A 23,716-nucleotide genomic window follows, 5' to 3' on the forward strand; every position below is an offset into this window, starting at 1 on the left:
CCATATGTCCATATTCTTGTGCATCTACACAGAGGTCATAGGATTATAGGACTGGCAGATGCCTTGGCCACCCCTCCACCTCTCCAAATCTGACATGATCATCTCACTTCTTGATGTTCTGCCACAGATAATTATGGAAGACAAGATGCATCTTAGGGGAAGAAAACAACAAACAAACTAAACAAGCGAGTACAAGGCTGAAAGCCCCAAGGATGATGTTCAAACATCACACAATGAACAATGAGATGTCAAGATGAGATGACAGCTGCGAGAGGTCATCTTCGAGGCAAGAGCTGTGATGAACTGACGAATGTACAGTGATAGATGCCACCCTGGCTCTTCAATGCAGAGGGAACACTCTTCAAGACATGGAGAATGAAATAATCATTGCCATTAGGCAAAGTACACCCTGTGACATCTCCAGAGGGAAATTAAGTTTAAAAAAAAATCTGGAAAGCTATACTAGGCCAAAAAGAAACTATCAAATGACTTCTGAAGACTTAGAATTTACTTTTTAACCCTGTAATGCCTGACATATGGAATAGTAGTCAGAAATTTTTTTTTTTTTTTTTTATCATCTCTGATTTCTCAGGCTTTTATGGCTCATACAGCATAAGTTAAGAAAATATGGAAAAAAACACCCTGATTTTTAAGGCCCAAACTGAGCAAAAATATACAATTTGGTGCTGTTGCTGATATGTATATGACCAAAAAGTAAGATGAAATCAATTCTGATAGTTTGTAATGTATATTAATGAGATTTTTATAACAGTATAGCAGACTACTTGCATAAAATGCATATAAATATCTCTCTATATTTCCCAAAAATGTCTTCGTAAGATGAAATTTAAAAGCATAGTTTAATGATCAAAACTATGTAGTTTTTATTGTGTGGGGGCAAAACATTTAATGCAATGCAAATAAACATTCCTCAAAAGCCTGATGTATCATAATTAGTAATCACATTTTAACATGATTTTTCTAAAAGTGGATGTATGGATAGTCAAGTATAACAAAGTTGCTTCAGTCCAGTAAGTGAACTATTACTAACAATATAAAAGTTATTCTTATGTTTACTTTATAAAAATCAGTAAAGATTGCACAGAAAAAAATAAATAATTTTTTTTTAGAATTACAAAAAAAAAAAAAAAAAAAAAAAAAAGACTTGCTAAAAAGTATTAACTCTCAATCAAAATTACATTCTTCAAAATTTCTCTTTTTATGTACAACAAAGTCAGTCATACAGTTTTGGAACAATATGAGGGGCATATTTTGACAGAATTTATATTTTTAAATGTATCACTTTAAATCATCGTTAAGCAAATGTTGGCTTTGAGCAGGAGAATTGAGGCAGGAGAATTGAGGGAGATCAAGGAGCAGTTTTACTTGGGGCAGGTTTGCCAACATGATGCAAACAACTGACGATGCATGACAGATGAGACCGCCGCCAATCTGTTCACTTGTCTCATACTCAAACATCTATCCACAAACATTCATAAACACTTCAATCCACAAACTATAATACACGTCAACATATTATAATACACGCATGTCAATCCACTATCATAAATGCTCGTCAATCCACAAACTATCATACATACACACGTACACTAATACACAGACTATTGATTTCCTTTGAGTGTGATGAAATAGATGCTAGTCATGTTTATCTACATATGCCACAGGATCTATTTTGCTATGTAATATAAGCACAGCAGATGTTCTCCTGGACCTGCACCTCAGTGTTTGAATGTGGGTTAGATGCTGACAGCAGCTGCATCTGTTCACTCATCTATTTTGCATGAGAAAACTTGAACACACCAATGGCACAGTTTTATCTTCTTTTTTTATTCATTATCATCCATTCATTCTATCCTGAAAAGACCTCCCAGCAGTCTGACATTACAGTGTTCAGAAATTAACCATCCAACTGTCGTCTCCAAGATTGGAAAAGTTTAAGCTTAACTTCTACAGGGAATCTACAGCAATAATGCACCTATTATTGCTGGATTTAAATCAAAATTAGTTAAATACAAATAGTTCAGTCAAACAAGTATGACTTTATAGATATTTTGAAAAATGTTATTTTTAAAAGGCATTTGGTATTACTATCCTTGTGGAACAAAATGTAGTTAATACCTGAACCACATATCACACTCATGTTTTGGTCCCAATGAAGAAAACTGCTTATAAATCATACTAAATTATGTTTTTTGAATGTAAAAATTCAGAAAGTTTTCTGTGAGGGTTGAGTTTATGGGTAGGGTTAGGATATAAAATATAAAGTTTGTACAACAGAAAAAATTACATTGTGTGTCATTTTTTTGTCGATTCAATGAAAGGCAGTGGGGTTTAATGTTGTTTTGGACCCCACTGACTTTCACTATATGGACAACATTTTTTTTCAAATAATCTTCTTTTGTGTTCCACTAAAGAATAAATATAATACAGGTTTAAAACCACATAAAAGTGATAAAAAGAATGAAAGAATACAATTTTTGGATTAACTATGCTTTTAAGTTAACTTTATAATAATATTCATTTTAAAAGCTAAATAAATGTTTTTCATTGTCCCTTCCACATTGCAGAGCCATTAGAATATCAATGATGTGCATTTGAACTTAAATGAATACATTGTAATGTAAACATCAAAACAAAGTATGTAAATACACTGATATGGTACTATATACATTATTATAGGCCAGGCTTACAAAGCAACACCCAATACAATGGGTTCTCTGCACCAGCTCTCGATTCACAAAGTGGTCTTCGGCCTCAAAAAGATTCAAGACCCCTGTTTTCAACTATTCTTGACTTCAACTAGATAAAATACTGCATGCAAATGGTTCTTCTGAACCTCTTTGAGCTGCTAATGGGACCTAATAATATGAATCAGCCGCAGGGATCACTTCAAAGGCAGTGTAAATTTCTATTTAACTCAACTTAGCTCTCTAGCGTCCATCGTTCACTCCATGTAATTGCCCACACCGCGTGTATTTTTGTCAGCATTTGTGCGTTGTGCCATGAGCGGTCTTATTACCGAGCGCAGCTGAAGTTAAACTGAAGTACTCCAATAGTACGGCCTGTCAAAACCGACATCCATATCCACTAACTTCTGTACAGGGGAGAAAAAAGAGCCTCAGTGAGTACTGAAGCAGAAGATGTTCCAAGGAGAACATTTCCCACTAAACAAATACACTTCAGTGGTTAACAAGACATGCGGGAGCTCCATGTCAATACGCAGAAAGGAGCGCTTTTTTTACCCATTGTATCTTCCGCTGCATTTTGGTAGCAACTAGAGCTGAACAGAAGAGCGGTCTGGTTTCATCCACAGACTTAAAGTTGATCCCTCAGGCATTACACAGGCTTGCCCAGGCATGGCACCATGTGCCCATCTTAAAAGTGTGCCATATCTCAGTAGGGGGCTCATGATTGAGCAGCAGGGATGTCAAGAACATCATCTTGGAGGTGTGAGATAATACGGACCGTTACAGACAAGCCTATTCCTGATGCTGTTAACCCACACTTTATCTGCATGGCGCTGAGGATCACTGATGCTTGTGGCTGTATTAATAAAATCAAACGCAGGGGATCTGACTGTGACATGCTCATTGTGATAGTTTTACAAATCATAATAGATACAGCTTTCCTGTAGCTCAAACAGTAGAGCGTTGGCGCTAGCAACGCCAAGGTCATGGGTTCGATTCCCAGGGAAAGCATGAACTGACAAAATGTAAAATGTGTACCTTGAATACAATGTAAGTCGCTTTGGATAAAAGCGTCTGCCAAATGCATAAATGTAAATGTAAATAATAGAAAACAAAGTTGAATTTGCAATTCATCCCTGATGGCACACGTATGGTCCAGACATATTTGATGTGCGCAATAAATAGAATAAAATAATTATGACTTATCTTAGAAAGCAGAATAAAACTGTAATAATGTTTAAGTTTTCTTTTTATAATTATTATTAAAATGTACCCAATTTCTTTCTGATATTTATTGATTTATACAAAGTCTGATATCCAGTACATCTCGATTCAAGATTATAAAGGTATTTTTAAGAAATAAATTTTCTTCAGCAAATATGCATTAAATTGATCAAAATTAACTGTTACAGAAGATTTTTATTTTAAATGAATGCTTTTCTTTTGAACTTTCTATTCATCAAAAAAATACTGGGGGGAAAAAATGTATCATGGTTTCCACAAAAATAGCACAACTGTTTTCAAAATTGATAATAATACAAATATTTATTCAGCGCCAAATCAGCATATTAGAATGATTAAGTAATGGCTGCTGAAAATTCAGCTTTTTAAAAAATATATTACAGTAGAAAACAATTATTAACTGTTTTTTTGTTGTATTTTTGCATTTTCAATCAAATAAATGTAGCCTCAGTGAACACACAAAACAAATCGTACGGAGCCCAAACTTTTTATTTGAAGAGTAGTGTATATAGATTATAAAATAATCTAAGAATCATTATTATTATTATTATTCCTCATACTTATGATTAGGAGTTTGATCCATTGTTTTACATTTCAAACTCAATTCACGCTGGCTTTAGATAAATGTAAAATTACATTTTTAGGGCATTTGCTCAACATCAATATCGCTAAAACAACCCCGGTGAGATGTTAAAACAGCATTCACCAGACATTTTTGCTATGTTTATGGTTTACTGTAATTGTAAAATTGATTTTTGTAAGATCTTTATTGACAAAGATGATGAATGTGCTGGTTTGCATATATTTACTATATAGTTTTCAATATAGTTCCTATAGTTCAACTCTATAATAGGCCAAATTATTCACAGTTCTGAGCCATCATTAGTATGTTAGTTCAGTCATAAGATGGAAACTCTCTTCCCCCAGTAAAAGTACAATAACACCATAAATCCATAAGCAAGGACATTTCTGCCAGTAGCCATTTTGATTCTCCTCATAAATATTAGATACGCCTTTTTAAAGGCTGAAATTGGAAGCCATTGCATGGCGTCTGACCACCGCAGATTCCATTAAAGCTTTTGCAGGAAAAACATGGACGGCTATAAAACTTTCAACACTTCTCTGAGAGGAGGTGAAGCAGGGACACCTGGATTCCTGATAAATAATTCATGACTGCTGAAAGGAAGTGCTGGTCGAACAGAAACTCTTATACCACAGCTAGATAAAACATATTTAAATGTGATGTGGGAAATGCCATTTAAAAAATCTATCATGGATAGGGTCAAATTGACAGGGTATTGAGAGATGGTTCAGGAAGAATTGTTTGCCCACAACAGTGTACTGTGTCAGCATAATTGAAGGGATATGATAGCCTAAAAGCTAAAACAAGTGTCGGGAAACTCTCATTAACATAAAATGAGCAATCATCTGCAACACCATTGGGGTCTCCAAAGCTTTCAAAGGTGTGACATGGCTTAAACCTCTTTCTGGATTGATGAGTGCACAAACTGGCCCATCACTGCTGAAGATAGGACATCAAAGTGAGTCATATGCATCAAAATAAGTATCTTCTATTTGTATAAAACTTCAAATGAGAAGAGTATAGTGAGTAGTATGGCATTTTGGTTGAAGATATGCACCCCTTTAACATTCACAAAAATCAAAACAACAATTCTACATCTTTCACTGCCACGTCAACTCAAACCTAGCATCTACCCTGAGTCTGTAAGTGCATCATAAATTACTTTGAACAAAAGTATCTGCCAAATGGAAACTTACTTAAAGTGTATGTGAAAGTGTTCTTCTCCTAGTTAAAACAGCAGTGTCCTCCCACAGCCCTTGCTTTAAAAGACACGCATTACTTTTTAAATGAGGAGTTACATTAAGCTTTCTCAGCAAGTTCAGCTAATTAAGTTTCCGATGACAGGATGGTGGAGCAATCTCCACTGAGAATATACTTACCGTTCAATAACGCCCAAAAGCTCTCAGTGAGGTTGTGCTCTTTTCTGCTAATTTGAATCAGAATACCAAATGGAGTTTTTAAACAATAAAATGCTTTGCTGGCTGCTCATTACTCTCTCAATATTGTGCTTAATAAATGTGATGGATCACTCCAACTGTGCCACATTAAATGGTGCGTGACTGAATATAGCAACGGATTTACAATTCTTTGTGATTTCTCAACCACTCCAGAGAAGGATGAAAAGGAGACTCTTTGTCTTATACCGGCCCTGAGGTAGAATTTACGGATGTGGGGGCAGAAACTCTTATCCAAATAAAATATCACTAGAAAATAAATTTATTTAGAGTGAGTGGATTTATGGTTTTATTTTCCATTAGAGTCCCAAATTGTGTTCTTACGCTTCTTCTTGCGCTTGAATGGTTTAAAACCACACCAAAATGCGCACACGTGAATCGATAAGCAGAATGCTCACCTCCATATATTCTCTCTCTCTCTCTGTCTCTCTCTCTTTTATGTGCAAGGTTGAAACAACCTAACAGTGTCCTGCTTTGAGTTTGAGTCATACTAGACTCAGTCCTCATGCATTAGCTCAGGTCAGACATCGTCGGTTGTTGCAGCCTCAACTTGAGACATAAAAGCAAGTCTTAAAAGCTCAGACACTGGAAGAGGGCAAACATTAGGCTCTTTACTTCATTAATTTATGAAATCCTCTACAATTATAAAGTCTAATGTTGCCTTTTATCTTCGCTGCTTGTAAATGTTCAGTCTCAACGTGCGGAATAAAGACAGACAAAACAATGACAAAAATTATTCTTTCAATAAAGAAACTGAAAGACATCTGGCACGTCAATGGTAAATAAGAAGACACTTACGAAGTTCTCCGACTTTGAGAATCTCACACAGCATCTTCGTCAGTTCAATACTACTGCGACCAAATGGACACTCGTGTTTATCCTCACGACTGCTGTTTTCCAGTACAATCTGTAACATGCACAAAGAATTAAAGGGCAGCAATGTCAATTTTGTCTTTTAATTTGTTAAAGCAAAATGCTTTGTAGAAAAAACTACTGAGCTGCATAAATTACTTTTCATTTTTGTGTGCAACCTGGTTAGCAATGATTTCTCCAATTTCAAAAAATATGCTATATTTATTAAAATTGTGACACCCATGAAAAAAAACGTGTAATTTTTTTTTATGTAGCCACTCGCCTTTATACAAAAAGTTAACTCTTTCCCCGCCATTGACGGAATTTTCCGTTATTTATGACACAATGCTTCCCCGCCATTGACAGAATTTTCTGGCAATCCATAGCAGCGTCTGAAATTGCATACTGTCTTAAGTAGGTACTACATTTAAATATGAACTTACTTTGAGACAGTTAAAAAAGTACTTTCTATATATGATATACTATAAATATGGGTATTATTAATGAAATTTAGACGCATTAAATCCGCCATTATCGCTGTCACATGACCTACAGCGTCAGTTGCGTCGCTTCACTGCCATTCACAAATCCTCTCCTGTGGCCTCATGTGATAGTAAAGTGTCCATCAACTGTGCACTTCAGAATCACGCTGAAAATAGTAAGTCAACTAGGTACTTTTCAGCTACTGTTTTTTTGGGGGTGTTGATGGACTTATGGACTCGATCTACTCTGCCTATGTTTTGATCATCGCTCTGAATCCGAGTAGTCTTTGACAAAAATGCGATTTTCTCAGCTTTTTGTTCAAAATGTTGCTTTTTTCCCCTCAATAAAAGTTACCCACATTCAATTGTTGATAAAAAAAAAAAAATGCATGTATTTTTTCTAAAGCAAATGTTCTTTTCTTTCTTTTAATATATTGCATGTTCAGATATTCATATAACTAAATATTCTGGGGGCAATGAAAGTTTTGTGAAAATTATCTAAAATGCTGGCGCTGGCTGGCAACTTTAAGAAACGCTGGGGGGAAAGAGTTAATATAAGAAAAATGATCAAACTAATATTTAATTTATGGGAAATTCACATTTATCCATTAATCCATCCATAACTACAAACCAGCATTTGGTCAAAAAGATGATAGACCCTACTGAGTAATAGATTAAAGTAAGCTAATAGTTAAGGCTAAATTTGCAACCCCAGACACAATCTTGTTACTCATTCTGACACAGTTATTTTTATTTTATTTTATTTTATTTATACATTTTGACTATTTAAATGGATAGTTCACCCCAAAAAAAGTCTTAATTTTTCTTTATGTTGTTTTGGACCACACTGACAAAGTACAGACAAAACAATTCTTGAAAACAACTTGTTTTGTTTGACAGAAGCAAGAAAGTCCTACAGGTTCAGAACGACATGAGAGTGAGTACATGATTTTTTTTGGGTGAACTCTCTCTTTAATTTGGATGTTTATTTACTGTTTATTGCTAGAAATAACAAAAATAACACCAAGCAAGTTTTTAAGCTGTATTTCAGTGTGGGAGGAATTGTTGTCAGTCCCAGATGAGGGGGGCCCACAAAAATGGTCTTTATACTGCTAAGTGTTTGGGCACTGGGGTGTATACGGAGTACCGAGTGTATTTTAGGGTTTTTTAGGGTATCGCTTGAGTGTGAAAACAGCGATGAGCTGCAGAATCACAGCACGCCGTTGCAGAGGGCAGTGAAGTGGAATAGTGCAGTTAAAGAGTAATGTCAGGAGACAAGGAATGTCCTCATTCAATCCCAATTCACTTTCCTTACTGAGTCTAGGAGTATGAATAGAGGGGTGGATGATGGGTTTTGGAGGAGACAGGGCTCGAAAATGCAAGTGCAGTCAGTTGAGACTAAAAATATGGGTGCAAACTGTAAAATGCATTAGAGAACATGTGCGAATAAAAAAATATTCTAGAAGGTCCTTAAATAAACAAATTTATGATATTTAAGGTCATAAAAAGTCTTAAAGGGGTGGTATAATGCCCTTTTCACAAGATGTAAAATAAGTCTCTGATGTCCCCAGAGTGTGTATGTGAAGTTTTAGCTCAAAATACCCCACAGATATTTTTATATAGCATGTTAAAATTGTAATTTTTTGAGGGTAAGCAAAAACGCACCGTTTTTGTGTGTGTCCCCTTAAATGCAAATGAGCTGCTGCTCCCGGCACAGGGGGCGGAGCTACAACAGTTTGCACTCACACAGGCACTGAAAATTTCAAAAACTTTCAGCCTTTTATGTTCAAACCGGATTCAGACAATGATGGAGAGACTCAAGAAGAAGTGACAACATGTAAACAACATTTCTGAATGGTTAGTTGATGAATTTATGTAGCTTATGTGTAGTTATCTTCTAGTCATTGATTAGCATATTCTGTCTTGATAATCTATAAATCGTGTTCAGGGGGCGGGGTTTATGTACATTTTAGGGTTTGTGATGTCACTAACCCAGGAGGAATGTTGTGTAGTCCCTACTAGCCGTTTGTTGTAGTCCTTAAAGGTGAACTAAGTAACTTTTGTACCTTAACTGAACAGCTTCGGAGTCACTGGAATGGTTATATTACTTATTTCGGGTTGAATGGTGGTCGTTTCGCACCCCCCTGGTGCCCGTGAGCGGAAAATCCGCACTTGCAACTTTGAGCCGGCGGGGCGCCGGCCGCCGCGTCAGGAAGTATCGCGTGATATCAGGTCTCGCGATGTAAACAATTGCTTTACGGCCAAAAGAAATCTGCTAAAATGCGGTCATTATTGCGCTCCCTCACGCTGTTCGAACCCGAATGAAGAAGACGTTTTAAAGAATGTCCCATCTGCTTTGATGTCGTTGATCTACTAGCCTCTGGTGTCTGAGAATCGCCAACGAGTTTTTACAACAGTGTTGTCAAATATCTATTCCGAAGCTGTGGGGGGAGCTCTAGAGAGAAACCTGCGAGCAAAAAGCGAGAATACAGCGAAGAAAACCCGAAACTACTGAGCCCAGCTTTAAAAAGCAATTTCTGTAAAAGCAAATATCTCCCTTTGCTTTGAACTTTGAGCGTCATAACTTTGCAAATGTTGTTTATGCTCAAACAGCAATGTTACACACTAACTAAAGTTGGAAAAGTGAAATCATAATCAACCACCCCTTTAAATGTCTTAATTGGTATAACAAAAATCTTAATTATCATTTTAATAGGTCTTAAATTTGTAAAATCTTAATGTAAATGCATGACTCAGGTCAGCATTGGTGAGGTAACACTTTGCTTTAGAGGTGATAATTGAGCACTAGTCAGTTTATAAATAAAACAGATTAGAAATAAATATGCGTTTAAAATAAGAAAATAGTTTCCGCATCTATGAAAAGTGAGCATGTCTTACCCTGATATAAGCATCCTGATGATGCCTGGCGAAATAGAGCATGTTATCCAGAGCCAGCATCCCAGGAGGAATCTGAGTGAAGTCCACCGCAGGATTCACATGATTCTACACAAACACACACAAACACAAGCATGATCGAGAGGATACACACACACTAGTCTTGACTCCATGACTCGCATCGTAATCACGCAGAGTCTCGTATTGCATTTTGAGTAGTTGAGTCGAGATAAGAGAAGTGTTACATTGGTTCCAGTCTGTGATTCAGAAACAGGCCTGTATATCCCTGGTGGATGACAAAGGCCCAGCAAGCTCTCTGCAAATGCTACGACTGCGATATCGGCTCCCTCTGCTCGACCGTCTACTTCAAAATAATCTGCGCTTTTCAGAAAATGTGAGATGGCTTTGAGGATGAGGGCTCTGTGGCTGCCTGACTGGATTTAGGGTTTGCCAATTATGCTGTGTTTGCTTTTGGATGGACCCTGGTGAGTCTGTGGCGCTGAATAGAGGAACCACAGAGTAAAAACATGGTTGATTACTCACAGACAGTGAAACAGAGACAGAAGGAACGTTTGGAAGGGCATTCTAACTTTGTAGATTTGCAGTTTGGAGTATGTGTACTGTGCCAAAATGGCAATTTTTGCATGTATGGAATAAAAAAGCAGTATGTAACCAGAACCAAATTCTGTATCCCACAATGCAATATTACATTTCAAATGAACTGCAAGTAACATCAATGGATCTTCTTAAATCATTAGTTAATAGCACTTTAAATGAAGCAAAAGGAATAGCTAATCCCAAAATTATAATTTACAGTCTTTAATGTCATGTTGTTATAAACTAACTTTATTTTTTCCATGGAACACAAAAAGAACAATTTGGAACAATGTTCACACTGCTCTTTTCCATTCAATGGAGAGCGGGATGCGAGACAGCGGGATGCCAAAAGTTCGGTAAGGGTCAGATTTTAAAAGAAGTCACTTCTGTTCACCAAGACTGTATTTATTTAATCAAAAATATAGTAAAAACATGTATATTGTGAAATATTTAAAATTACTGTGTTCTACTTTAAAGCTGAATTTTCAGCGTCATTACTCCAGTCTTCTGCATCTCATGATCCTTCAGAAATCATTCTAATATGCTGATTTGGTGCTCAATAAATATTTCCTATTATTATATAATATTATTACACTTATACATACTGCTTGAGGAAACCATGATCATTCAAAATTCAAAAGAACAGCATTTATTTGAAATAGTAGACATTTAAATTGTTACAAAATATTGTTTATATTATATTATATTATATTATATTATATTATATTATATTATATTATATTATATTATATTATATTATATTATATTATATTATATTATATTATATTATATCTTACCTACCCTAAACTTTTGAGCAGTAGTTTATTTAAGTTATACAGTGCAAAGCATACAGTATATAATGCACAGTACGGAGAATGCACGACGCTAATATTACATTCTGAACACAGTCAGCCAGAGGCAAAGTCCACTGGCAGCGCACACACAGTACTTAAAAACACGTCTGTGGCGAGGGCACTGGAGACCAATTTCCCATCCATCAACGTGACAATGCCCTGAGAGAGTTGGAACACAGCCCTCATTAGCAACACTGTTGTCTTAACACATTCTGCACAGCTCACTAACAGCAAACTAATTGATACATTAATTAAATATACTAATTTAATTTTTTTTTATCACAAATTATATTTTCAGCATTACAGTTTGAGGGAAAAATTAGAAAAACATGAAATAATAATCATCTGAATATTTGCCATCAAAATAATAATTAATACATATTTCCTTCATATTGCCCAGGCCTTGATGTCACTGCTTGAAACCTGGCTGACAAACTCACATGAGAAAAAAAAATAGTGTCAAAATATGACAGAATGACAGGCGGCATCTCTGCCATCTGGGCATGTCTGATGAGGTGCCCTGTTTGATGTGCAAAGGAGAAAGCGCTGGATATTTTGTTGCAGTGAAATGTGTCAAACAAATTTGATAAAAGAGCTCTGAATGTTCTGAGCTTAGCCGAGCCTCAATGGATTCAGACAATGCTTTGAACTGCAATTATAGTGATGTTATTTGGGGACAAACAGCTTCAGATAAACAATTCCAGGTCATTGTTCATGAATTTCTTCATGCAGCTGTTTGATTGAGGCTTTATTAAATTTTTGGAGATTGCACCTAAATGAGACTTTCTCGCTTGCACCCACATACTGAAATGTATCTTCACCACAGACTTTATTAAATGAGCGAGGACTACAATGAAAAACATCTAGATCTTTTTCCAGTTCTGTAAATTTAGAGCTAGCAAAGAGTATAACAATGGAATGTATGAAAACTTACAATAAAGCCCAGTTTTTTGTAGTCTCGCGTGTACATGGACTTGCGCTTCTCAATGCTTCCGCTGTTGTTGGACTCGCACTCAACGTCAAAAGCAATCCTGCGCAGCTCGAAGATGATGTCCCTCTGAGCCTTCATAAACACAGGTATGAAACCATGTTATTGCACAGCTCTCATAAATCAAATCAATATGTAATGTCCATTTGTTTATTTGGCAAGGAACTATATAATAAGCAGGGCTGAACGTTGTCTGACTACATCTGTAAAAACTGTTCAGTGATAGAGTTTCACCTGGTCTTGAGGGTCCATCTTCGTCATCATGCGGTCCTCCAAAAGGTTAAAGGTCAAGACTTGTAGCACATAGAGCTGGTGTGCCATCTCATCATTTATGGGTTTGTTACTCCTGATCACATTCTGACAAATGAGAAAGAGAGAGAAAGAGAATGTTAGACAGATGGAGAACGCCTGACTGCTGTGGAGATGGTATCATGACTTTTCCAGTCATTTATGATTAGGGTTAAATAATATATTATTACTATTATTATTACTGCTAATACCTATTCTACTGCTAAATACTAACAACAAATTACTACTTTACCAGTATGTTTTTTGCATCAATTACAGGAAAACAGAACCAGAGAGAGATATTTATGTTCAGATTGGCATACTGCCATACTACTTGTACTATTTATGCATAATGTGCACTTACACTGAGGATGATTGAGCGCAGTTGCTTCTGTGCTAGAATGTGAGCCATCTCCTACAATCAAACAAAACATTGAGTCACCTTAAATCTCACACATTCACACACACACATCTTCAATAACCTCTTTAAAAGGTATAGCTCTACAAAACATACAAAACAGCTCAGTCAAATATCAGTTAAATCACCTACAGAGGGTTCACCTTAACTAGAGAGCACTTACTGTTAGAGGACAATCGAGGATGTTCACATTTTCCTCATCAAACTACCATTACGAGCACAGCAAGGGGAGGAAATAATGAGAGAATGAGACAGAAAAAGAGAAGAGAAAAGAAGCGAGAGAGAAAGCAGAGGCATTTTGTTAGTAGCACAGAAATGAGAGGTCAGCAAAACAGCCCTGGAGAAACTGTAAATTGACATTTAGGATATGAGGCAGTTACTTGAGCCCGCTGTGACTCCTAAGTCACTCACTTACTTAAAGCTGCTGTAAGCAATTTTTTTAGTACTACACATAAAATGTCCAACTGCCTGACAAATATCACAAAAATAGGTGTCCTGAGAAACCACACAGCACAGGGCTCTGTAAACAGGCACCATGTGTTAGCCAATCAGAACACTGGGAGTCGCTGTCTGACTGTCTGTCAATCATTTTGCATGGTCGTAGAAATGAGGGGCGATCTAATTCAGTGGCTTAGTTTAAGGGAAGTTAGCAAGGTGGTTAGCATTGCTTACAACAGCTTTAACTATTAACGTTTTATTTTTTTTCACTTCAGTTAATCAAATTAAAAAACTACATCACTGTGAGTACTGATTACAAAAACTTAAAAAACTACATCACTGTGAGTACTGATTACAAAAACTTAAAAAACTACATCACTGTGAGTACTGACTACAAAAAAGAAAAGGAGTATTAAGGTGCGGTCACATTAGCTTCACGGCCAAAAAAAGGTCCATTGTTTATTGTCAATAGTGTAGCAATGTATGAAGCACAGATCACACAGAAGTCACTAAGCAGCTCTCTGACAGTTAACGTGGCAAATTCAAGCATCGAAATCTTTCGCTCACAGACAAAATTCATGATCGTGTGGATTCCCATTGAAATTACTGGATTTTACACACGAAAACTCGCAGAAAATTTGTAAATGTGACCACGCCTTTAAGGATTGTTGTCTCACTCATTCCACTCAGTTGGCTATTAAGAATAACAAGCATTTAATAAGGGTGGAGGAAAGGAAAAGGAAATGATCTGAGGTGAAAAACGAACACACAAACGGACACTCCCACACATACAAGTACAAAATAACAAAATGATGCCAAATTAAGTGACATACTTGCATGACTACACAAACAGCACCTCTTACACTTTGTCCAAACCGATTTTCCAATGTCTAGCAATTTTTATGTTTGCACTGAAACCAAAATGCTGCATGAAGTGACAAAATGTTAGCCAATCACTATATATTTGATGTTTAACATGCAGTGATGTGGAGCAAGAATTTGGACAAATGAGATTTCAGTGTGCGGAGCCATCCAAGATAATACAGAACGACGGACAAAATGTATCTAGTTCAGTCATGAACCACTAGAGGGTGCAGGCTGAAAGGTTCTTTACATGCAATCTGCAAGCACTCGCATCATTACCGCATGGCCCAAGCTGGTGGGCCTCTGCTGATGTTGCAGCCAATGAGATTGCTTGCTCAACATTTAAATAGTCTGGTTCAGTGTTTTCTCCACCTCCCCCGCTCCACCTGCCTAGATCTACTACAGGATGGTCTATTTATGCAGCAGCAGCATATCTTACATGCTCACAGAAACGTGTCTCTGTATCTATTAGCTGTAGCAAGTCCATATTTGCTCTGCTGCAGCAATAATAATTATCATTAGCAGAAGCAGTAGCATAGCAGATCTAGTCCGCCAAGACCAAATACATTAATATATGCCATATTCAATAACATTCAATATCGAGAGTTGTCATGAAATAATGTTGTATGACACTATTGAAAGTTGTGGCTTGTTAGAACAATAATTTAGACAAACATGGAAGACATTTGGGTGGGATTTTCTCACGTCTTGCCTGACGAAGAAACTACCATTATTTAGTTTATACAACAACAAACAAATGGAAAAAGCAGAAAATGGGTTTGTGTGTGCTGTACCTGTCTCTTCTCCTCAGGGGCTTTGAGGAACAACGCATTAATCACTGCGATAGTGTAAGTCTGAATGTCCTGATCCGTCCTGTTGCCAGAGAGAGGGGGAAAAAAATGAAGAGAGCAACAATTAAAGGTATAGTTCACCAAAAATGATCATCATTTACAAAAAAAGCATACAGTAACGAAGGGTTGTAAAGCCCCAAAAGCTTGACGCCCAGATGTGCATATTCAAACTTGGCTGCATGCACTAATAATGGTGCATTTTTGTCATTTTTGGAGCCTGACAGTCATGCTTTCATTATATGGAGAAGAATAAATGACAAATGGGTAAGAATAAATGGATTAACCTTTTCTTTAAATAAACTGAATACAATATGAGAACTACAATGCCAAAGAGATATAAATTATCCCTGCTCCATACCCTTGCAGATGAGGGATGAGCTGGCCAATGGTGATTTCTTGAGCCACCTTCTGGTAGAGATCTTGACTGTTGAGGACCATTGATTCCAGGATGGCTAGAGACCTCTGGAGTACAGCAGTGTCCATGGCAGATTTACACACATAACTGGCAATCTAAGGATGAAGTGACAAGTTAAAAAGAATTGAATGTACACAAATGCAGATTTGAAATGTTTAAAAGCTAGAGTTCCATCAAAATAGAGCATGAACACAGTACGATTTAGTGTCTTATGACATTTTTAATAATCAAACACATTATATTCAGCTGAAGCCCCAACTCAGTGACAACTTTTTTATTTTATAATGTAAATCTATGTTTATGTATTATGTTAATTGCACTTCTGGTTCCATAGTCGCGAAGTCAATGTTTTTTTTTTTTTTAAATTGGCTTTTGGTTAAATGCCTGAAATAAAATCACAAGCTCAAGATGTTTTTACTTTTTATCCAACGACATAAAATACATAAGTTATACACCCTTGTGACTTTTAAATAATAATAATAATAATTTGTTACATTTATATAGCGCTTTTCTCGGCACATGGAAAAAAATAGTTTACATGGAATGGGGGAAATCTCTTCAAACACCACCAATGTGTAGCATCCACCTAGATGATGCGACGGCAGCCATTTTGTGCCAGAACGCCCACCACACACCAGCTTATTGGTGAAGAAGAGACAGAGTGATGAAGCCAATCACTATATATGGAGATGAGTAGGAGGCCATGATAATGGACAGAGGCTAATGGGCAAATAAGGCTAGGATACTGTATTTTCAAAGGACATCCTGGGATTTTTAATGACCACAGATAGTCAGAGCCTCGTTTAACGTCTCATTCGAAGGATAGAGATTTTTTTGACAGCATAGTGTCCCATGACTATATTGGGGCGTTAGGACCCACACAGACCACGCACCTTCTTGATGAAGGCCACGGAGAAGGTGTCCCAGGAGACAATGCCATGGTCCATGAGCTCCACGAAGGCCGTCAGTGTAAAGGAGAGCAGGTCACCAAAGCTATAAAAGACAAGACAACAGCCACTAGCCACGTCTCTACCGCTCACCTGCACTGAAAGAACAGCTAAGCTTCAGCCTTACAGAGCGAGAGTGAGTGAGAAGAAGCTGGAGGACACAGAGTCAGCAGAGCTGATGTCCCTGTCCTTCAGAAGAGCAGCCAATGCCAGAGCGTTTGGCAGCAGGAGCAGCAGCAGTGCAATTACACTAGCAGAAATGTTCAATGGTATCATGCAGCAGTTTGTTTGGGACATTATAGTAATGATACACAATAGAATATGATAGTCTTCAAAGGAATATTGTAGGTTAAATACAACTTAAAGGGATAGTTCATCCAGAGATGAACATTATGCCATTATTTGTTCCAAACCTGAATTACTTTCTTACTTTTGTGGAACAGCAGGTTATTTTATATATTTTTTTTACTATTATTGTATTTATTAATATTCTGAATGAACTGAATTAACATACTACAAATTAACTAATCATTGTTTATATATCTATATAGCTTTAATTTATTTACTTCAACTTTATTTCAGTTAGTTTCCAAAGCAACTATTCTTAAGCTTTTCCATCTTATAATTATATTTGACTTCAGCTATATATATCGGTTAACAAAAATGTTTTTTAATAGTTTTAGTAAACAATAACATCACTACTAGTCATACTACCATGTCACTGATGCTGTTGATAATAGTGTAATTTGTATTACACCTCAAATATTCCTTTAAGTAATAAGACAGGGACTTAATTACTTGGTTGAGAGTAAAAAAAAAAGAAAGACCTATTTTAAATCAATTATTGTCTAGCTAAAAACTAATTATAATCCTCATTATGGGTGCTTCTCAATCAGAAAGCTGCGTCCTAGTAAGGTTTGCATATCTCGGCTGACATGTCATCAAGCTCCGTCAAAGGACGTCTCAATTTAAAGGATCCTTTAAAGGCAACCTTTGTTTTGCGACCTTCATTCGGCCTGTTTTGAAGGATGCATCAAGTGAATCCTTCGTGTCCTTCAGTCCACAATCCTCTGCACACATTCCAATTTACAATGAAGAATTGGCAGAAAATGAATCGGCACTGAGCTTGACAAAAGCTTCACTCAAAACAAAAAATATATATTTTGGAGATAAAGGCATTATGTTTTCATACGTTTTGTCGTAAATTAATCATATAATGCTAAACTGTGCGTAATGTGACCACTGGGAGACCACAGATGGTTGTCATTACATGTACTGCATTAATAGAAAGGTAATATAAAAGTTTTGTAATATACAATATATTTTAAATAATTATTTTAATTGTATTTTCCTGTTGTGACCCCAGGGGTGGAAACATTTATGTAGCCATGCGCACTCACTAGACTGTTTTATTCTGACTTTTAATGCTAAGGAGGACTTTTGACCTACATACCTCAGAAGGACTGGACTAGGAAGGACATGCCTTCTGTTTGAGAAGCACCCCATGTGCCACAGCTTTTTTCACCGCTTTTTGGCTTTAAATGATAACACTGCCCCCTATCATCACAAATACCTCTGTTCATGCCTTTTCATTATTTCTTATAACGAAAATACAGGTGGAACAAAAAGTTACAAAAAAAAAAAAAAATCCAAAAACAAGAATAAAAAAAAAACTTCAGGCCAATAAATCTGAAGTTACAAAAACATAAATACACATAACATTTTTAAAATAACAGAACATAAAAAGGCAGAAATGAAACAGGAATTACTTAAAGGGTTAGTTCACACAAAAATGAAAATTATCCCATAATTTGCTCACCCTCAAGCCAGGTGTATATGACTTTCTTCTTTCTTCCAAGCTTTATAATGGGAGTGAATAGTAACTGAGATTTTTTGAAGCCCAAAAAAAGCGCATCCATCCATCATAAAAATAATCCATTCGGGTCCAGGGGGTTAAAGGAACACTCCACCGTTTTTTGAATAGGGCTTATTCACCTTCTTTCCCACATTTAGATAGGTGGGCAAATGCATTTTTGTCTCAGTGCATGCATTGTTTTAGTTTGACAGGGTCGGCACTAGCTTAGCTTAGCATAATGAATGGAATCCTTTGTTGCCAGCTAGCATGTCCTGAGTAAAAGTGATATAAAAAATAAAAAAACACACCTAATTACTTCTTGTGGCCTGCGTATTCACAACAAGTACAAATAGCGATGCAGATTAACACTAGGCGATTTCCTATGCAGATATTGACTTGGGACTATATTAGGGGGAAGCACAGGCGAAGCACTGCTACTTGGGCGCAGAGATATCACGCCCAAGTAGCAGTGCTTCGCCCGTGCTTCACCCTAATATAGTCCTCAATATATAAGTCAACATCTACCTAGGAAATCGTCTAGTGTTAATCTGCATCGCTATTTGTACTCGTTGTGAATACGCAGTAATTAGGTGGTTTTTTTTTTTTTATATATATATTACTTTTACTCAGGACATGCTAGCTGGCAACAAAGGATTCCATTCATTATGCTAAGCTAAGCTAGCGCCGACCCTGTCAAACTAAAACAATGCATGCACTGAGACAAAAATGCATTTGCCCACCTATCTAAATGTAGGAAAGAAGGTGAATAAGCCCTACTTCAAAAAACGGTGGAGTGTTCCTTTAATAAAGTCAATACATCCTGCGTCAGATCAGAGGTCACTCTTCGGCCGAAACTCGACCCGCGGACGGAAGCAAGTGATTTTGAAGTTGTAATAAGTGAAGTTGATAAGTGAAGGTATAAATATGGATATTTTTCTTACACAAACACATCGCTTCGCTTCAGAAGACCTTTATTGACCCACTGGAGCCGTATGGATTACTTTTATGATGGATGGATGTGCTTTTTTTGGGATTCAAAATCTGTTACCATTCACTCCCATTATAAAGCTTGGAAGAGCCAGGATATTTTTTAATATAACTCTGATTGTGTTTGGTTGAAAGAAGAAAGTCATATACACCTAGGACGGCTTGACGGTGAGAAAATTATGGGATAATTTTAATTTTTGGGTGAACTAACCCTTTAAGTAGCCTGCACTTAGCTTGGTGTTGAGTATTTATATAGCAGGGAGTTAATACAGCAAAAGTTAGACCTCATAATAACAAAATACATTAGTTTGAACCAGTGTTGTGTACTCAAGACTCGGACTCGGTCTCGAGACCATATTTTAATGGTCTCGGTCTTGTCATGGACTCGTGTGCATTTTGACTCGGAATTGACTCGTACTCGAACATATTAGGACTCGGACTTATTCCCGAGTCCACTCGAGTCCCATTCAAAATATTTCATGATTGTTACTGTATGTTAATATTTCTTTAAATTGTTGTTTGATTGAAACGTCCAATGATTGCTGACTTTCTTGTGCGCAACTGCGCATGACTTGAGACTAACGTTTGCACCACGCAAATGCAGCAGGAGCCTGGTCAGATGTGATGTGGAGCCTCTAGCTCAACTATGTCTTGAAAATGTCTGCCTTATCATCCATAATTCAGTTTGCATATAAGAGCCACACAGAATTCGTGTGCAGTAAGACTCTTAAAAAGAGTTTTTTTTACCATTACAGTGTACATGATTCCATGGTATATTTGATTTACTGTTTGAGTATGGTGCCAATTTTATTGTTACCACCAAATATTTTACATATTCTTGAAGATATCTTTAGGTCTGGTTTTTAGACCCAACCTTAGGTTATCCAACCTCTCTGGTCTCGGTCTTGACTCGACTCGGACTCGACTCTCTCTGGTCTCGGTCTCGACTCGACTCGGACTCGACTCTCTCTGGTCTCGGTCTCGACTCGGACTCGACTCTCTTTGGTCTCGGTCTCGACTCGGACTCTACCCTCTCTGGTCTCGGTCTCGACTCGGACTCGAGTGAGCTGGTCTCGACTACAACACTGGTTTGAACAGCAAATCATTAATGTATCACTGGGAGCAGGAAGTATTTGCAGCTGGAATTGGGCAAAACCCTACAAAAAAAAAAAGTTGACAGTGGCACTGAGGGATGATCAAATATCACAAGGGGATATTTAGTGTTGAGTAAAGTAGTTTCTGGTTGACAACCAATAATTTTAGAGGGATCCTGGGCAAAAGGATTTTGAAAAAACAAGCAGTGTTTTGGTTAAGTTTAAGAGGAATAGTTGATGTTACAATTATATGGAAATGTGAGCGCAGTTTGTTGTCGATGAGTGGGGAACAAAAAAAAACAAAACAAAAAAAACAAACATGAAAATGTTTCCCAAAAGTGATTAGTGCAGAGCTTCCCCTAAAGCACCAATGTTGCCCAATACCACATGCAAAAGAAAGAAAGACAGCTGATTTGGTTGCATAGAATTAATCATCCAAACAAAACCATAAAACCATCAGAAAAATGGTAGTAACAGCAGCAGCTGCCCAGTGTTCCCATCACTTTGATTGGTTTTGAGTACTGAGGCCAGAGCCCGATCATGCAGAGACTCGGCCCGGAGATTAGAGGGCTTACCAGGGCTTCATTATCTTCTGTAGTTTCTGATACCGTCTACAAAAAAAGATTTAAAAACTTTGACGTCAGGGACACAGAAACACATAGTCAGGGTCCAAATATTCCTTTATGAACCCATTATGACATTTAAATTAGCAAAATCTGTGGAAAACCCTTACACAAGGTTTAAAACAAAGTAAAGTATATCTTAAACATCCAGTGCAGCATGAGTTGAGAGGAAAAAAAAAATAGCTGAACATTTAAAAAACCTTTCTGAGAGACACAAAGCATGCAAAGCAGAACTGTGGGAGAAGCATTCTACCTACACACGCATTTAATGCACGACGTGTGCTTAACTCCCTGTGGTGGTTATGAGCAAGTGTGAAGGATTACCTAAAGTATCCATTACAAATCATCATGCATTATATTGCATTTACTGTATCTATGACTCAAACGTGGCTCTTGTTTCCTCTCATGGTCCTGTCAGCAGGGCTGTAATCCACAGATATTACTCATTGTGAATGATCATTAAAGATGAGGCATGTTGCCTTTTTGCCGTGTCATTTCTTACCGAATGACTTGCACTGTACTTTTAAAACGCATTTAATTTCACATGTTACATTTGTGACTGGAATTTGTGTTTACAGAGAGAAGGGTCTGAAAAAAGGGTTGTTGATGTATTTCACGCAGAGTTGTCAACTATAAATATAAGTGCAGACGGTCTTGAAAATACGTTCACGTGGACTGTTTGCCTCCTTGGAAGATAACGTCGGTGTCAAAGCTCCAAAATACAAAACTGATACAATTATCACATTTGGTGGATATAATGTTTAAAGGGTCTATAATTAGTTCCATATATTACATTTATGTTAGTGGTCACAACTATGGGAAAACACATAGCCTCATTTGTAAATGCTTATAAAATTACAGATTTCAAAGTACTGTTACAATAAGTGAAGCAAACTAAAATAAAAATAAATGTATTGCTTTAAAATGTATTCATGGTTTATCATCTCTTCTTTTTCAAAGCAACTGGAATTGTTTAAACAAACAACTGCTAATATATGCATACACACACATATACACACATATATACACACATATATACACACATATATATATACACATATATATATATATAGATATAGATATAGATATAGATATAGATAGATAGATAGATATATATATTTGTATAGATAGATAGATAGATTTATATATTTGTATAGATATATATATATATAAATAGATAGATAGATAGATAGATAGATAGATAGATAGATAGATAGATAGATAGATAGATAGATAGATAGATAGATAGATAGATAGATAGATAGATAGATAGATAGATAGATAGATAGATGATAAACCATGAATACCTTAAAAGTAATAAATATTAATGCAATAAATACAATAAATAATACATTTCTTTTTAATTAGACTTGGCTTCAGTAAATGTGAAGCTACAAACATTATTGTTTTCAACTTTCTGTTGGATTTTATTGAGCAACTGTGCCAATTTTGATTATGTACTTTCCTACGGGTTACAATTGTGACCAAAAATAAATCAATACTTTCGACTTTTAAAACCTTTTTTTAATGCAGTTTGTTTCATTGGCCAATCCAAGGACTAAAATACATATGTACACTTAGCTGGGAATAATTTAGGATTAAATGGGTTAATAATCAACTGGTATAATAATAATCAACTGCCTATATTTGTGTCTGACAAATATAATAGTTTGATATCATAAACCTTCACTAATAGCACAAGCATAAAGACATCCAAAACAATTTCTGAATTAACATTTCTCTAGCAATCAAAACAGTGGTACTACTCGTTTTAAACGCAAAACATTTTACGGAGCATAAAGTTACTTTCTGAATCTTTAACTGGTATCTACAACCTCAATCAGAGTGCTACTGTGGCACATGACCAGTAGAGGGAGCCACTACACCACTAACTCTTCAACCGGCTGCATTCATGCCCCATGATGTAAGAGTACTCGCTCTGTATCCTCAAGAGTACCGTCATGCTTAAGTCTTTTGAATAATCATTGCTTGGTCAGCGGCTAACGGGAATCCACGGCAAGAATGTGAAACAGTGTGTACTTGTGTGCATGTGCGTGTCCACTTGGATTCTTAGCGGTATGAAAGGACTGCATAGAAACCCACACATAGGCTCTTTGAGGTCAGGAGCTGTTGACACAGAGCTGCTTTATATAAAACATACCCATGGAAATCATTTCCATGGTCAGCTCTTCAGCGTACCGAAATGTTGAAACACCTCAGCTGGCGGCGCAGAGCTCCGATAAGTAAAAACGCAGCTATTGATTCAGTGAAATAAAACCAA

The 23,716-nt window shown here is 36.6% G+C and overlaps 1 protein-coding gene across 4 annotated transcripts in view; it reads right to left on the reverse strand.

Moving 5' to 3' along the window:
• Window positions 1–23,716, reverse strand: part of elmo1 (engulfment and cell motility 1 (ced-12 homolog, C. elegans)) — an 86,626-nt gene that overhangs the window by 23,643 nt on the left and 39,267 nt on the right. For 2 of the 4 annotated variants that reach the window (XM_084130933.1, XM_084130932.1), the window contains exons 7-15: window positions 21,388–21,423; window positions 16,823–16,922; window positions 15,873–16,024; window positions 15,458–15,536; window positions 13,308–13,358; window positions 12,890–13,012; window positions 12,602–12,730; window positions 10,220–10,324; window positions 6,786–6,894 (exon numbers count right to left, since the gene is read on the reverse strand). In XM_084130933.1, coding sequence (XP_083987059.1) covers window positions 6,786–6,894; window positions 10,220–10,324; window positions 12,602–12,730; window positions 12,890–13,012; window positions 13,308–13,358; window positions 15,458–15,536; window positions 15,873–16,024; window positions 16,823–16,922; window positions 21,388–21,423 — 884 coding nt within the window. The remainder of the gene's footprint in view (window positions 1–6,785; window positions 6,895–10,219; window positions 10,325–12,601; window positions 12,731–12,889; window positions 13,013–13,307; window positions 13,359–15,457; window positions 15,537–15,872; window positions 16,025–16,822; window positions 16,923–21,387; window positions 21,424–23,716) is intronic. The other 2 variants (XM_084130935.1, XM_084130934.1) reach the window with 1 other exon arrangement.

This window comes from Abramis brama (genome assembly GCF_963993115.1).
Source record: "Abramis brama genome assembly, chromosome: 12".
Taxonomy (NCBI): domain Eukaryota; kingdom Metazoa; phylum Chordata; class Actinopteri; order Cypriniformes; family Leuciscidae; genus Abramis; species Abramis brama.